The sequence below is a fragment of the Halictus rubicundus genome, chromosome 5, assembly GCF_050948215.1.
Source record: "Halictus rubicundus isolate RS-2024b chromosome 5, iyHalRubi1_principal, whole genome shotgun sequence".
Taxonomy (NCBI): Eukaryota; Metazoa; Arthropoda; class Insecta; order Hymenoptera; family Halictidae; genus Halictus; species Halictus rubicundus.
In genome coordinates this window covers 15294703-15310558 of record NC_135153.1, presented here as the reverse complement: position 1 = coordinate 15310558, position 15856 = coordinate 15294703, and the positions used below count along the sequence as shown (strand labels likewise).

Here is a 15856-nt window from a genome sequence, read left to right as displayed (position 1 = left end):
GCCTTCCTAACGTTCGGCCGGATCTGCCGTCGTTCCTTTTGTTTAAAGGGAACCGAGCAAATTGCTCCTTCGAACGACTTGATTTACGGGGGCTGCGAGAGCGAGGGGTGTCGTAACTCGTGTTTCGACGTGTACACAACGAAGATACGTTGGGAACCGCGTGCTACCACGGGCTGCACATGCATCAGCGGTAAAATACGAAAGGGTGCAGTCTTACCGGAACCATTAATCCCCCGAGGAGACTTGCTTTCGCTGACGAAAAACGGGGATAGCATGGCGTGCTGACCTAACGGGCCGGTCGATACCTTCGAAAAAGAAACTTCTACTCATCGTCTCCGCTGTTATTTACGGCGTCCACCCTCTCGGCTGCGAAATAAAACTAACGCCGATGCCACTCCGCTTTTAGTCGCGTTCTTAAACGTCCCTCTACACGGCAACTTATTCATTGATGCCGATGTATTTTTGCCTACCCTTGTTTTCGGTTCGACTGTCCGATGCATTTTTTTTTTTTTGGAATAAGGTTCACATTTAGCACGATAGATTTACGAAACAGGAAACAGATTAAATTCTTAAATTGTACTCTTTTAGAAATTAAAAATTACGTATTTACATTGGTAGTTGATTGGTTTATCGGAGAAGCCCCCACCCTTAGGAGGCGAACAGTTGCACTGTCACCCGCGGAAGTGCAAGGAGCCGAACAACGTTGTGCATCGCGTCCCCTTCGCTTCCGTCCACGGGAAAGAATAACCGGAATTGCTCAGGGCTAGCGCCGGCCAGGGTACTTCTCCGGATTGTTAGCAACTGGGTCGAACCAATTACGTACGCGGCACGTAAACTTACGCTTTTGTAGTACAAGGTGATTCAAAGCGGTAACGAACGGCTCCTTCGGACTGCCCAAAGAAAGAGCCACGCGTCTTCGCCTTTTCGAAACAAAACTCGGCAGGCAAGCGTGAGCAGATCGGCGGACCGACCGGGAACTGCATCAGTGGCTTGTTAGGCGTCGAGAGAATGCACCTCAAACTACGAGCCTAACAACGCCACGGAGAAGATGTTGGATTTAAAGTGGAATCTTCGGGACGGTGGAAACATTGAACTTCAACCAGTCCTATACGAAGCACGGTAAAGTCTCGATCTAAGCCGCACGGAGCTACATGATTTTAGTTCGCCTATCCCCTCCACCGGGGGGCATACCCCGCGAGGGGCCCTGAAGCTCGAACTATCTCGGTCGCCGAGCAGTGTAAACATGCCGCGTAATCGGGTAGGGTATATCGGTGTGAACCACTACTAATCCAATTAGAAAACTTCTTTATTTTCCATTATTTTTTAATGGAATCTTCACCAACTTATTTGTGGGACTTTTCTTATTAAAATGACACTAAACACGCTATAATTTGAACTGTCTTTAGTGGTTCAATTGAAGATATGCAGTGCGCCTCTGTCCGTGTTTACACTCGCTGTCCTTGTCTACGTTCGGTGCGGTCGACGCGGTCACAGCACGGACCCGAGGATAGGGCTTAGATCAAGACTCTACTGTGGTATTTGCGAGAGAACAGAATGCTGGTAAACATCGAGCGAAGAGTAATAGAAAAAAGTGTCAGCGAAAGGTGCTAGCAGTCTAAGAGGAATCTAAGAGGAACGATTTGGCACTTCATTAACGCCTCCTTACGCAATTTATCAACCGTAGGAGGCCCGTATAATTGATCGTTGCAGCGATCGGGTCCCGCTTTCTCATTTCGAGAATCTTGTCGCGATATAGCACACGGGGGAGGTGAATAAATTGAAAATGAAATGGTTTCCGATACGGCCATTGGCTCGGCCGTGCTCGCGAGCACGCTGATGAACTTCGCGGATGATTAATGGCCGCTGAGTAAATTACACCGTCCGCAAACTCGCCCCGAATTTCGCGAACCGCGGAATACTGGCCGAGGTCTTTGGCAAAACGCGATTAAGCCTGGCAAGGTTGATGCTGTTGACTGTGTCCTAATCTGGGTTGTCGAGAAGCAAAATGTCATGTACGTGCTGTCATTCTGTTGCATTGTTCTTGTTTATATATTTTAGTTGGCGTCGAACTACACTGCTCCAGAGAATGTTTACAGTTTGAAATTCTGTAACTTCGTGCAAAAAAATCGTAGAATGTTCTACCCGTGCTCATTTTAAACAGTGAAGTCTTTACTTTCACAACCTTGAACTCATTCTTTCCAGAGATACTTTTTTTTTGTTCTAAAACGGACCGAGAAACTGAACTCCTTCAGTTGGTTTTTCAACTAATGCTTCATCCGAAGTTTTGCAAATTCAAACGAGCTCTGTGAAGTTTAAAAAATTTTTTCCGAATTTGTTTTAACGCGACCTTATAGAGGCAAGTCTGCCCTTTGCAACGAGCTCTCAAAAGTCGATCTGCAATTATTAATTACAATTTTGTTGTACTTTGAATGAAAACGAGTGCTGTCGCCATTAGGACCAAACGGTCCTTTACATAATTTTTAAGCAACGTCAGTATATAGAAACAGTGTGGCCATTTTTCGCGTGACTGCACAATTTTGCCTGAAAAAGTATACTTTTTTTCGGGCTTTAATAATTTTCATTTTAAGAATTTGTAAAAAAAAGACACTAGCAGTTAAAAAGTTTGGGGGGTATACGAAACATTTGGGTCGGACTGGACCCAAGCGGTATCATCGATCCTTCGTCCACGCAGAAGGATCCTGTCGCCTCCCATTCCCGTAATTAATCTCTCGCCAACGTTCCAAATCCGAAGCTTTATCCGCCGCTGAAAGGAGAAGTAGACAGAAGGGAGCCGAACACGACAGAAACGAAGAAGCGACGAAAGGGAAGAGAAAGACGAGAGAGTAACAGACCGTGACAGTTTCGGACAGCTTTTTTTTCGCCGTGGAGAACGAGGACAGAAGCTGTGCGCGGATCTGCCAGGAAATAATCCCAGGACACCTCCGTATTTAACCTTCCCTGAGTGTTTTAATCTCGCCGAGAGATAAGCGCGGCCAGGACAAATGGGGAAAGAGATTTCCGCGCGAGCCTCTTCGTGTTCTCTTCAGCATTTTGTTCGCCCGTCGATGCGTTGCAGGCCGCGAATTGAAGGAACCCGTCAACCGGAACACCGTGCACCTTTTTTCCCTGTCTTGAGGACATCCTTCGCTGATTAGAACCTCGGTTATCGCATTGACCTTCTTCGCGCACCTTAGGGACGAGGCTGTGTCTTATCTCCTTAGTCTGAGAAGATCTTTAGCTCCGTTATACACGGGGCTGGGTCTGTTCCGATCCGGGCGCGAAGCGGAGAGATGTGGGGTCTATTAGGATGGTGTTTTAAATCGTTCATTAAATGGCTCCCCTGAACATTCTGATGGTATCTATGCACAGTGATTTCTCTATATATGTCGCCAAGGCCTGGACGATAAACGTCGCGGAGTGATCCCCACTACCGCGAAGGACCACGAAGGTCGAGAGGCCTCGGACGCCGAGGAGTGTAAACATAACACGGCTCGGGTACGTCTCCTGGACGATACACGTCGCTGGTAAGACCCGCGTTGTTGACATATAGCGAGAATTCACTGTACCAGGTCGATTATTTAAATCGTATAAATGATAACATTTACCTTTCGCTTTTATTTCCATTCCGACAATGAGTGCTGCAAGATTTCCTTCATTTTCTACGCAGTGAAGTAGACAGAAATGTTGTGCTGGCACACTCGATTGCAAACAAGAAATTATATATTACTGCTACGACATTTGACGCCAAACGAATAAATCCTATCCCCCTGTACGACGTGCCTTTATCTAACGCTGTGGTAGGCGATTACCTAGAAGCGACAAGCTACAAATGCGTTCCCATTTCTACCGCCGTCGCTCCGTATGCAAGCGGACCTGCGTAGGCACTACCGAAATTGAGTGGGCGGGCGCTATGCTCCTTCGGTTTACTGATCCTACCGAATCCTTTCAAGGAAAATTAACCACGTCCGCATCTTACGTGTGTATCCTGCGCCGGCTAGACCACGAGAGGCTCGTCGTCTAACCGCTTCGCTTCTTAAAATACTCGGATCGAACGGGAATTTGAAAGCCTGGTCTCGACCGTATCGCCGAGGTACAGAATGATCCACTGATTTCCGGATTCATGATCCCCTCGTCTCGCCTTTATCGTTCCCTCGGATCTTACGCTTTTGCTTTTATGCCCTGCTCCCTCGAACGTTCACATGTGAATTTTTGAGGCGTACAGGAATTGCAAACGAATACCAAGAAAATTTCATATTTCTCGTTCGTACTTGAGCTCAATAATTTTTCGTCAAATATTTTCGAAACGAGGACTCAGAAAATTTGAAGCTGCACTGTATTTCCAACATGTCGGAGTGCATTTAACCGAGACGCACTTTTTGTTTCAGCTGCGACCGGGAGCAACAGGTCAGGCACAAATGGGGGAGCCTGAAAGCCGTTGTCCGAAATTTGTCTCAGCTACATGTCGGCCAATCCGCCGTGAAACGTCACTCGGTGAGTGTCTAGCAAACAGTTTAATTAGTTCGAGTAGTTGCCAGCCTCGGTTTCGTTCCGTTTCGAGGGCGGAACCGCGGAACGAACATGGCCGCCGCCTAGCGTAATCGTTCCCATATCCTTAATTTACCTAATCGTGGATCGAAGAAGCCCTCTCTCGATTGTTCTCCCCGATGATCGCTCGACGATATTCGTTCCGGTGCGGGATCGAGCGACGACTTAATGAGACCACGTTAAAACCCGATCAATTAAGGCCGCAGCGGGTTATGGCAGTCGATGAGGCCTCAACCGACGGGACGCGAACTTTGACTTTATAAAGCTGGTCGAGTGCTCGATAACTTTCTTTAATGGGCCGTGGGCGGGCCGCAAAAAAATTCCAGCGAGAACGGACGGTGCCTTCTGTTTTTCATTCGCAAAAGAACGTGAACATTCGAAACGTTGATTTCCGGAGAAATTGATCGTGCTCTGGTTAAATCGCCACGACACAACGGTTAACTTCTGCTTTTTTTGCGAACATTTGGCGACATTCTCCGGTGCGAGAATGTGTTAATTAATTTACGAAGCGATCGAAACTTTTTGTTCTCAATTTGCAATCGTGTAGGAAAATTTTTAAAACACTAATTGGGCCAATGTGATCCAACAATAAAAAAACTATTATTAATTCTAATTTGTTCTGAACGTTCGGAATGCAATTTATTTCTGGCATTTTGTATGCATAACGAATAAGGGAACGGATTTTGACGAGCAATAACTTTTTAATTAGTGTATGAGCATTGAAGGAAAAATGTTTTTTACTTTACCTGGGACAATATTTATTTATTTTTCAGTGTATGCATTTTGTAGACATTCAGTGGTGACGCGAATGCAATATCAGCCCTTGCTTCAATCAGCAGTTTAGCAATTTGGTTGAACAAAACGCAATTTGCATAACACCACGAATGCTTCGGTAACATAATATGCGTTTCATACCCGGTGCAATATACGTGTCCTTGTCTAGGGATTATAGAACATTTCTAAAACATGAATTCTATTCCTTGTACAGTGCAGAAAGCGTACACAATGAAATGCATATCATTTTTGCAATGAAATGTTTGAAATTTAATCCAGCAAGCAACTAGCCCAAAAAAAAATATTAAAATTGGAACGTGACAGTTTAGTAACTGGATTTGACAGTTTGCAGCACCGCTAACGATTATATAGCACTCCACAAAGTGTTATTTCACTGCATAAACTGCAGCAGACCCAATCAGTTGCTCAGTGTGTGTGCGTACCTTCGTTCAATTTTAAAAATAGTGATCAAATCGCCCGGAGATTTTCAATGAAATAAAAACATCGGACCGCGGTATACACCGTTTGATTACCAACACATCGTCGTTAAAATTCATACAATAATTTTTGCAATATACTCTCCACAAAATTAAAGGATTATTCAATTGTGATTGAAATATTGTCAATCTCCGAACTGCTGTACTCTCGGGCATCCAGCTCCCATAACTTTGTTTAAAAAAATCCTAGGGCATTCTACCTTCGCTGATTTTAAAGGGTGTAATCTGTACTTTCACACCCCTGAACTCCTATATTTCCAGAGATCCCTTTGTATTGCAAAATGGAGCGCAAACCTGGACCTCTTCGATTGATTATTCAACCGATTCCTTAGTTGCAGTTTAAAAAATGTTTTCCACATCCGCTGCAACGTGATCTTATAGAGGGAATTCTCTCCATTGCAATGAGTTCTGAAATATTGACCTGCGATTTTTTTATTACGGTTTTATCATACTTCGAACAAAGCGTGTGCCGTTGTCATTAGAACCAAAAGTTCTTTTTGAATATTCAACATACACAAACAGCGTGGCCATGCTTTATTCAGTTACGCCATTTTCTCCAAACAAAAAAGCCACTGATTCTAGTTTCACATTAAGTATTAAAGAAGAAAACGAACCCGGTGGACAGTACAATATTTATTTTCTCCGTGCCGGCTTGAATCGAGACCGCGCGAACAAAAGGGCATCGTCCCACTTGTCAGAGATCCTTTCGGGGGCCTTTCGCAGCCCGGTGAAGGCTGCTCGGGCCATAATTAATATTCAAAAGGTTCGCGGGGCTGATAGGCGGCCGCCGGGAACGTGATAAAGAGAGGATATTAAGCGCGACTTATAACGTTTGCGGGAACGTTGAAAAATCGGGATCCCTTTGACTAGCGGAGCACGTCCCGCGGCGAACAATCCGCGTTTTCATGCGGCACGGCCGCAAAAGAGTCCGCCACAGGCACCGGTCTTTGAACGCGAGCCAAAGATACGTCTTCTGCCACCCCTCGCGCACCTAGTCCGCCCCCATTAAGCGATCCCGAATCGACGCTGACTGCTTATTATACCCGGTAATTGTATTCCGGGACGAGGAGCTCTCTTCCAGCCTGTAACCGAGAGAGAATCCCGAAAAAAAGGCGAAACGTCTTCCTGTCTGATTTCCCTTTGAAGTTTTCGCACGTCGAAGTCGACCGCCATGTTTGGAGGTGGGTCTCTCCACCTCGAAAAATTTATTCCGCAAACGCGAGACAGAAGAGGCTCCTTTGTGTCGCTGCAGTTTATATTTCTGCAGCAGACCTGGCGTACTGGACAGGTAATGTTTGTACAAGGTGTCCCAAAAAAAGATTACCGAGGTCATTTCGAGTAAATTTTTCCTTTGCGAAAATATTCTCCTCGGCTTCGTTATGGAGTTATTAACGAAAAACGCGAACCAATCAGGCAGCGAGGAAAGCTGACGGACTCCGACATGGCGGCAGGGCCGAAACCAGTGTTGCCGGTTGAGGGGAGGGAGCGGGAACTGAGGGGAAAAGGCCAGCACCCCGGAGTATGCACGTCAAAGACGGAACGCGTCACGTGACCGGCCCGCGGCGGAAGCTTGGGGAGTAGAAAGGAAAATTAGAGTGGGGGAACAAGTCTCGATCTGGCAACGCTGGCCGGAATTCGTCCGCTGTTGCCGCTCCATGTTTCTTTTTGTTAATAACTCCTTAACAAAGCTGCGGAGAACATTTTCTCAAAGGAAAAAGTTTCTTCGAATGACCTCGGGAATTACCCCTCTGAAACAGATACAGTTTTGGGACACGCTGTACGAACATTCATTTTAATTAAAGCATTTGGAATATTTTGATGGCATTTGGGTGGATGGACACGTCCAAGGGTCTTTTCTTGGGAAAACATAGTGTGATTGGTTAGAGGCTATTGGTAGGGCTTTCTTGAAGCGCTGGAATCCTGGGAAGGTCCTTATCAGCCGGTGTCAATTCGTTTGATCGAGCGTCCCTCGCACGAGATAGTACATAGGATGTACGCCAACTATTTTCGTGGACGCATTTACACGTTCCTCGGATGATGTATTGCGAATACTACGACTGTGGTTACCGGATTCGATATTGGCCGCTGTTCCTATAAAATGGAGTACATAATACATTCTATGTGGCAGGAAGTCGAAATGTGTTGATAGATTGCGGCTGGAACGAAAATGCACTGCCTGTGTCATGTTGTTCTGAAATTGGGAACTGTTAGCTTCCGAATTTTCTTTTTTCTTTTTTACCATTTTGAGCCAATTTCCTATAACGTCACTTCTTGATTATTATTTCGTCTAGTCGTTGCTTAATTTAAGTTGCTTAATTCCAACATTTTTTATGTCAACGTCATGACGATGTCATTTTGAAGAACGAATAACAATCTGTACCGTATAGTTATGAATTTTATGAGTACTGCGCCACTAGTTTTGTGCAGCACTGTAGGCATCATTTATTTAAAACGACAGGAATCACAGTGTAAATTGTCTCTGCCGTCTTCGAGCCGCTTACAGGAAAAATTACGGTGCCTCTTTCCCTATAGTTACGCCATTATTTTCACTGTAGCGGAAAGAAAATTGCAGCGAGCAAGGTCCACGATTTTACGACTGTCCCATTGTTTCTTTCTACTCTCCCTGCTCATTGTCAGCTAGACCCATGATACAGCCAATCCTCCCAGAAACAAGGTGCCATTGTATTTGCCTATAAAAAAAAAACGTTCCCGGTTTTCCACTACAGCAAAGCATAGAAGACGAGAGTTTACAGAAAGTCGTCGAATAAATCAGATAATAGATCGTCAAACAAAGTTTCTTTTCGAGGAAACCAGACTTGTTTAGAACCATTAGATTTGTCTAAAAATCCAAGAAACGTTGAAAATTGTGAAATGATCTAAGTATATTGCTCAGGGGCGGTAAATTAAAATGATCCGCGACCACCAACAAAATGAAAAAAAAAATCGCAATTTATCGAAAATATAAGAAATATCGAAGGTAAAGCGGTGGTTGTGTGCACGTTGACGTCGAACCGCGCGGAATACGGATTTATTGTTTGTATCCGTTCTCGTTCAGTGGACAACAAATCCGCTCGCTATCGCCTCGATTTTTCCGCGAGTCTGAATGATGCTCGACAACGTAAATACGCGGGGGCCGGGCTCGGTGTCATTAAATCCGTCGGCCGGGAAACACGGCAAGAGGTTGCTTTTACGAAGAGGCGTTCGAGCGTCGTCGATTTCATCCCCTCTACCCTCTCCCCCCCCCCACCCGCTTGTTTTTTCGGTAGCCAGAGGGGGTGGTTTCGTGGCCGGACAATGAAAACACGGATCGATGAAGGAATTAATGGCCGTTCTCCTTTAATACGAAACTCTCGCCTCCGTTTCGTCTGACCCCTCTTTCCCCCTCCACCATTTTCTCACCCGTCCCGTTTCTTTTTCTTTTTCCTTCTCTGTCTCTTTCGACATCCACCCACCAACAGCACTCCGGCAACCTTCCGCCCAACCATTTTCTCGCTTTTATTCTCGCCTTCCACCCCTAACTTATATTTTTTTTTTTTTTGGTACAGTAGTGCTCACTCGAATTTGTTAATCTGTTACTTCATATTTCTCTTCAACTCTCTCACTCTATTTATCCATCTTACTCTCTCTATACTTCTCTTCAGCTCCCTCTATATATATGTAGCAGTGCTTACAAAAGTTTGCGAAATCTGTTAGACTTAAATTATCATGATCCATCCCCGCTCTTCCCCCACCACTTAGGATCTCAAGCTCAACGAAGCCTCATCTCAGTAAACAAGGAAATAGAATAAAACTACCAAAGAAACGGAGAGACATACTTCGAAGAGGTGACGTAAAAGGTAATCATGCAACACAGAAAATTTCAGAATCAGTAATTTCAGTCTTTCCTTCCCGAACGTAGTATCAGTGGATTGTTGAGACTCTTCTGATTAAAACGAGCCCAAACACGACCTAAATCGGACTACTTTTATACTTCATGTGAACAACAAAATTTCAAAAATACGTATGATTGCTATATACGATGTTTATAAAAGTGGACCGATTTACGTCGTGTTTGGACTCGTTCTAATCGGAAGAAGCTCAGCAATCCACTGGTACCACGTTTGAAAAGGTAAGACAAAAATTATTCAATTGGAAATTGTCTTTATTGCGTGTTTATTTTTTAGCAGCATCCTTGTGAAGTGTCGAACCTTGACTTGGATTTCGTGCATCTCGAGTCGATTCCTGGAGGAGAAACGCGGCCCTGTAACGCGAGAATTTGACTTCCGGGCGGCAAATTTTGCGAATTTAAGTGAGCACTACTGCTGTGTTTCGTTTCAACCAGTTTTATTTCCGTGCGCGCTGCTTACCGCGTGATTCGACAGGATCGAACGGATCGTGGACAACGATCCATGAACCATCGACCGACGGACGATGCTTCTCTGTGTGTCCCGCGCGACGAAATCTCGACGAAGGACTTTTTAATCGGCCCGATCGTTGCCTGGTGTGTTGGCGGATTTATTGGAGGCGATCGAGTGTCCAGCGACCACTTTGCTGCCTGGCAGAACGACTCGCGAAGGCTTGTCGATGATAGTGATTGTGTGAGTCCTGTGTTTAGGATTGTGTCGGGCGGAATTGTTGGTTGGGGGTGTGAGGTGCTATAACCTGATGCCAGAGCAAGTTAAAAATAATTTTTGTAGGGACCCTCGTCTCCCAAATTTATTAAATCCAATGAAAGAGAGCGAGAGAGAGATTTATTAAGAAAAGCATAAAACAATCGAATCCGTCAACCCCTGCATTTAGAGGGAAAAAAATGCAAACCTAATCTCGTCTTAAGTAGAATACGTCTTATATAGTTTCAGCAGATAAACAATAACTTAAGGCAATTTTAAGTAGCATATCAGTCTTTGTATCTCACAATTTTTCAGATGATTTTGTCTGCATTTGCAATCTAGTTTCATGGATGTCTTCGCAATGGTGTCTGTGTCGTTAATAATTTCACTACGAGAAGGTTCCACTAGAAATATTTTGATAGTGGAATGTCGAGCCTATACTAGCTGAAGAAAGCCTCGCTGGAAAGACGTGGATATTATTCGTGGTACTTAAGCACAGTTTGCAATCTTCACCGCGAGACGGTTTCCCAAGAAAGACAGAAGCTAAGAGCGCAACTTGTCGAGAAGTTAAAGAAAACTTCTCGTTTCTGAATTATTTCGACCCGAACAAGGACACGAAACCCGTTTCAGCTTTATGGAAAAGCAAGATAAAATTCTGTATTTATGAAATCCCAGCAAAATTTCAGCAACTTCTGAACATTTCCCGACCGAAGTTTCTACCACGATCGTCCTGTAGATCAATCGGAATCTCCACTAACCGTCTATAAAATCGTATTTTCTTCGCGAAACTCGAAACTTCTTCTCATAATTTTTCACGATTTATATCGAAAAGGAGCTTAAACATCTTTTGTTAAATAATACTCCCAAAAGAAGTTGTTACCTTGCAGTTCTAAAGGTGAGTAAGGTATTGGTTCATAAGCCACGGGGTGGAAGGCAGAAGATTCTTCAGAGGGTTTTTTTTAATAACAATGCTGTATCTAAGGTAAGCTTAAGAACTTTCTTTTAATTAACAACCTCAAGAGTAGCGGTTGGACTACTTCACTTGAGATGATTCGTGGTTTACAAAAAACCTCTACAAAAAAAACTTGATTAAAATGCTCTCAATTTTTAATCTTCAATTTTTTAAAACTTACATTAGCCAGACGAACTTCTCGAACTTTTTAATTAAAAAATTTGCAGTCTATCTGTCAGTCGTTCGCTCTAGCAAGCAAATTATTAGTCGAACGCAACCTTGCAATTTATATTTCAGCTGGAGATATTATTTATTTATTTTTTATTTCACAATCGCTTCCCCTAAAAAATTGATTAACTTACCAGATTATTGAATTAATAATTTTGCGTAGAAAAGGAGCAGCCAGCACGATGCAGAAATTGATGGAAAATCCATCGACGTTGAATCGCCGATTTTTAAACTCTGTCAGCTCATCTTCGCTGGACAAAGCGTTAACAGGCGTCGTTCGTCGAACTTTTTAATTAAAAACTGTTCGGCCATCCGGTGATTAGTTAAAGTCGCCGGATCGGTTTTTATTTATACTTTAATGAAACGAGTTTTCGTAACTGTTCACCGTGCCGCTTCTTTTAGCGCTCGGCGAGGTCCGCGAACGCATCGCGCGATTCGCGACGGCGGCACTCGAATCGAACTTTGGCGAAACGGAAGTCGCGATAAGTCAGCCCCGCCGTATTTTAGGGTGATACACGATTATGATTTCCTCGAGCACGAAGTTCGGGGCTCGTCCGTAGGCGTTTCCAGTTCGGCGTGCAGTTATTACTCTGTTTGATCGGACGTCTGTCGACGCGTATCCAGTATCGATCCGCACAAAATGGAAACACGATTCAAATCGTTTTCCCACTTTTATCGCAAAATTTTCCTGCGATTTTACTACGCCCCTTTACTGCACAGCCTCCCACGTTCTGCAATTTATTCGGCACTTCTCGCAAGTACTCTTCCATGCATCCTTCTTCTCGACGAGACTCGGTTATTTATGTTATTCATGTTTCTTTTACATTGTCCCTAAATTCAACGTGGCTACTTTTATTAACCCCTTGACTCGCGAATTAAATAAACAATAATTGGTGTTGCTGGTCACGTCGAGTTTTATTTAATCAATTAGGTAATAAATGGTATTTTTGGTCATACCGAATTTTGTTTAATCAATTGGGTAATAATTAGTATCTTTGGTCATGAATTTTTGTATAAATTTCGTAAAAACATTGGTTTTGAAGAGAGATCTTTAAGAGAATAAAAATCGTTTGGACGATAAAATTGCAAATTACAGGATTTAGTGCGTGTTCATGAGAATTGTGTGAAATTGATATAATAAAAATACGAGGTGAACGAGCTTGGAAAACATTGACAGTCGAAATATTGTTTCAAATTTACCGCCATAACGTCTACGGGGAATCCATTATATTCGTTGAATAATGCATGCACGTGGTACCCGCCGCGTAATCCGCTATTATAATACGTAAGATCTAAGGTTTCGGCTTAATTCCGTGTACAAGCCGATCCAGTTTAATCCGCAGATGGTTATATTATACACGGGAGTGAAATAAATGGAACAAGATGTCAGGTGTGGGTGCTGTAAACGGCCGGAGACATTAGAATTTCAAATGGACAATTTACGGTTCGCGGACCTGTAATTTCGAAGACGATTCTTTACGTTCCACGCTCGAAATGTTACATTTAGTGCGGCCACACTCGTACGTTTCTGAATAAATGAACACAGTACGCGAATGGAGTTTTGAACTTTATGTGTACGGAAGATTTACAAACTGGAAGAATTTTATAGTTTATCGTGCTTATAGGGGGTATGGAGCAATTAATATTTTCTTTTTCTGGTGTACATAATGTGGCGCAATTTCTCTTTAATAATACACTTGTTGAATTATTCGCAGCTCTGTTGCCTGGTCTTGCTTTTATTCAAATGGTATATTTTGTAATTTTGAGGTAGACGGCGAGATAACAATTTAGAGAAAACTTCTAGGTCATGAAATACCATATTAAAAATGATAATAATAATGTACACGCAATAAATACCAGGATATTTTGCAGCAAAAATTGAAGCAGAGGGTGGATTTGACAAGAAATCGACGAAAAATGGTGAACCATTTTTTAAGTAAACGCTGCGATATTGAAGTCTAGTCGTCAATTTTTCATCAAGAAAAATCGTTTGATGTTCGCACAGTAACATACCAGTTTCTGAACGTTAAAAGTAGACGTAAATGACAAAATGTTGTATGAATTAATCCAAAAATTTTGTACATTTTCTACATTTTTCTTATAGTTTCAGTATAAATATTTTGATTCCCCAATTTATATAAAGAATTTTAAAGACAAGATGAGCGTAGACACTCGGGTGCATGGATATCGACGTAATGGTTGAAAAAATCAATATGTCCGGTGTTCGGATGTGACGGATCATAAGTAATTTATTGCTGTCATTTTTTTCGGGGACCACATTTTTCTGGATCATGATTGAACCACCCACGACGAACGCCTTCCGCTATTTCCCGGCGTTTCGGAACCGCGCACTTCACCGGCGAGAGCACAGTTTAAGTGAGAAAGATGGGGGAGAAAAGGGGGAGAAAAGTAGGATCTAGAGTAAAAGGAAAGTACGATCGCTATAGAGGGCTGAGTGGTCGCCGGAATGAGATGTCACGCGAGAGGGGGTAGACTATGTTGTTTATTTCCTGCAAAGCTCGGCCTCTCCTGTCCCCCCGCTTGATTTCTGAGCTTCCTCGGGAACGGAATGTCGAACACTAGTAAGCACTTATATCTCCTATCGTTCCGCGGCTATTATTTCATCACTCGTATGATCCGGCCGTTTGCACAACATTTTTATAGATTTTACGTCCACTTGGAAACGCTCTAACCGCGTTCCATCTCACAGAAAACTAGCAATTTATAAGTGAACAATTTTCTTGTATTCAGTTTCGCTTCGGACAAAATTTTTGGGGAACCAGAATTTTATAGAATTCTATTTCTGAGCAAAATTTAATTTTACTCACCTCCTCCTCTGATAAAGAGAACTAGCATCTTATTCACAATTTTTTTAAATTTAATTTTAATTCTTTTCTCAATTCATCCCCTTGAGGCAAAAATATTATCTAGAAACACTCAGTGCCTATTCAGTATAAGTAATGAAATTATTGCTTCGCTTAAGCCATAATTCTTGTAACTGTTAACATTTTGCACAATTTTCCGGGTGTGAAAGATGGAGGAGTTGCTGCGGGTTAATTAGAGAAATCCCAGTCAATCAGCACATTTCTGCAAGGGATCAACCAACGGTGCATTTAGGAAAACTCACATTTAATTCCGCAGTGACGCTTTTATTGGCCGAGTTAAATAAATTTTTGAACGAGCGCATATAATTTGTTGAGAGGACAGACACTGACTGGATTAAAAGATTTTCATGCCTGTAAAGCGCAGTTTAATTACACCACTCGTCGGCACAAGAATCTCGCAGGAAATTATTAGTTGGCCAAACTCGAGCAGGGATTAACAGATTCCCCGTGGCAGACTTTTCTGCGGCCTTGACGTTTAATGAGTGAAATATGAAAACCCTGAGATCGTTAATTTGCAATGTAGATTAAATATCGATTTCTGAACCGAGGGAAAGGTTCTCGGCCCTCTCCCTTCATCTGGCAAGATCGTAGGCTCGAAGATTCCCGAAAAATCTTCCAGTATGACACGCATCGCTTTCGCATGATCGTACAGTGAAATTATTGTGCAACCATTCAAAAACTATCAGGAAAGATGGAACACTATTTTTTGGTACGTTTTCGACAATTTTTAAGAACTCTGGGAACGTTGATTTCCTTTATCAATTTCCTAAAGGGACTTAATTCTTCCAGAGATAATTTTTTCATTCTATTAGTATACAAGAGTCATTTTTAAGAAATAATAATTCTCTGGGTGCGATTTTTTAATAAGAATTTTATTGAATGCCACTAACGAAGGAAATTAAAACTGAATCTGTATTATTAAACTATTTTTCAAAGAAGTTTCAATATTGTAAAGATGACGGAATAACACTAAAAAATAACATAAGTTACAGTAGGAATCCTAACTTGAAAAAAATTCACTCTATCTATTAAAATAATAGGACACTTGTTAATATTACATTGTAGGAGGTTTTTTTAATTGAACCTCCTCAGTCACTCCAAAAAATCAATACTAGCACAGTATCATTTAATTGTAATTAGTAAAAATTTCAGAAGTGTCTAATTAGAGGAACATATTCAAGAAATAAGGGAAGTACGTATTTGCACCACGTTGCGTCACAAGATTTTTAATTATACCTTAAGGTCATCATTATATGTGGTGCGTACTGCACTCTGAAAACAACTCTTTGACCTATCTAGCCCACCAGAAAGTCAAAAGTCATCGAAACGCAACCCTCTTGCTTCCGTTCCCAGTAGACTCACTCCTACCCCCATTCTACCCCCAAA

The 15856-nt window shown here is 42.6% G+C and overlaps 1 protein-coding gene across 6 annotated transcripts in view; it reads left to right on the top strand.

Moving 5' to 3' along the window:
* Positions 1 to 15856, top strand: part of LOC143354445 (pleckstrin homology domain-containing family G member 5) — a 130559-nt gene that overhangs the window by 15091 nt on the left and 99612 nt on the right. For all 6 annotated transcript variants that reach the window (XM_076788534.1, XM_076788532.1, XM_076788529.1 and 3 more), the window contains one exon: positions 4386 to 4491. In XM_076788534.1, the coding sequence (XP_076644649.1) occupies positions 4386 to 4491 (106 nt within the window). The remainder of the gene's footprint in view (positions 1 to 4385; positions 4492 to 15856) is intronic.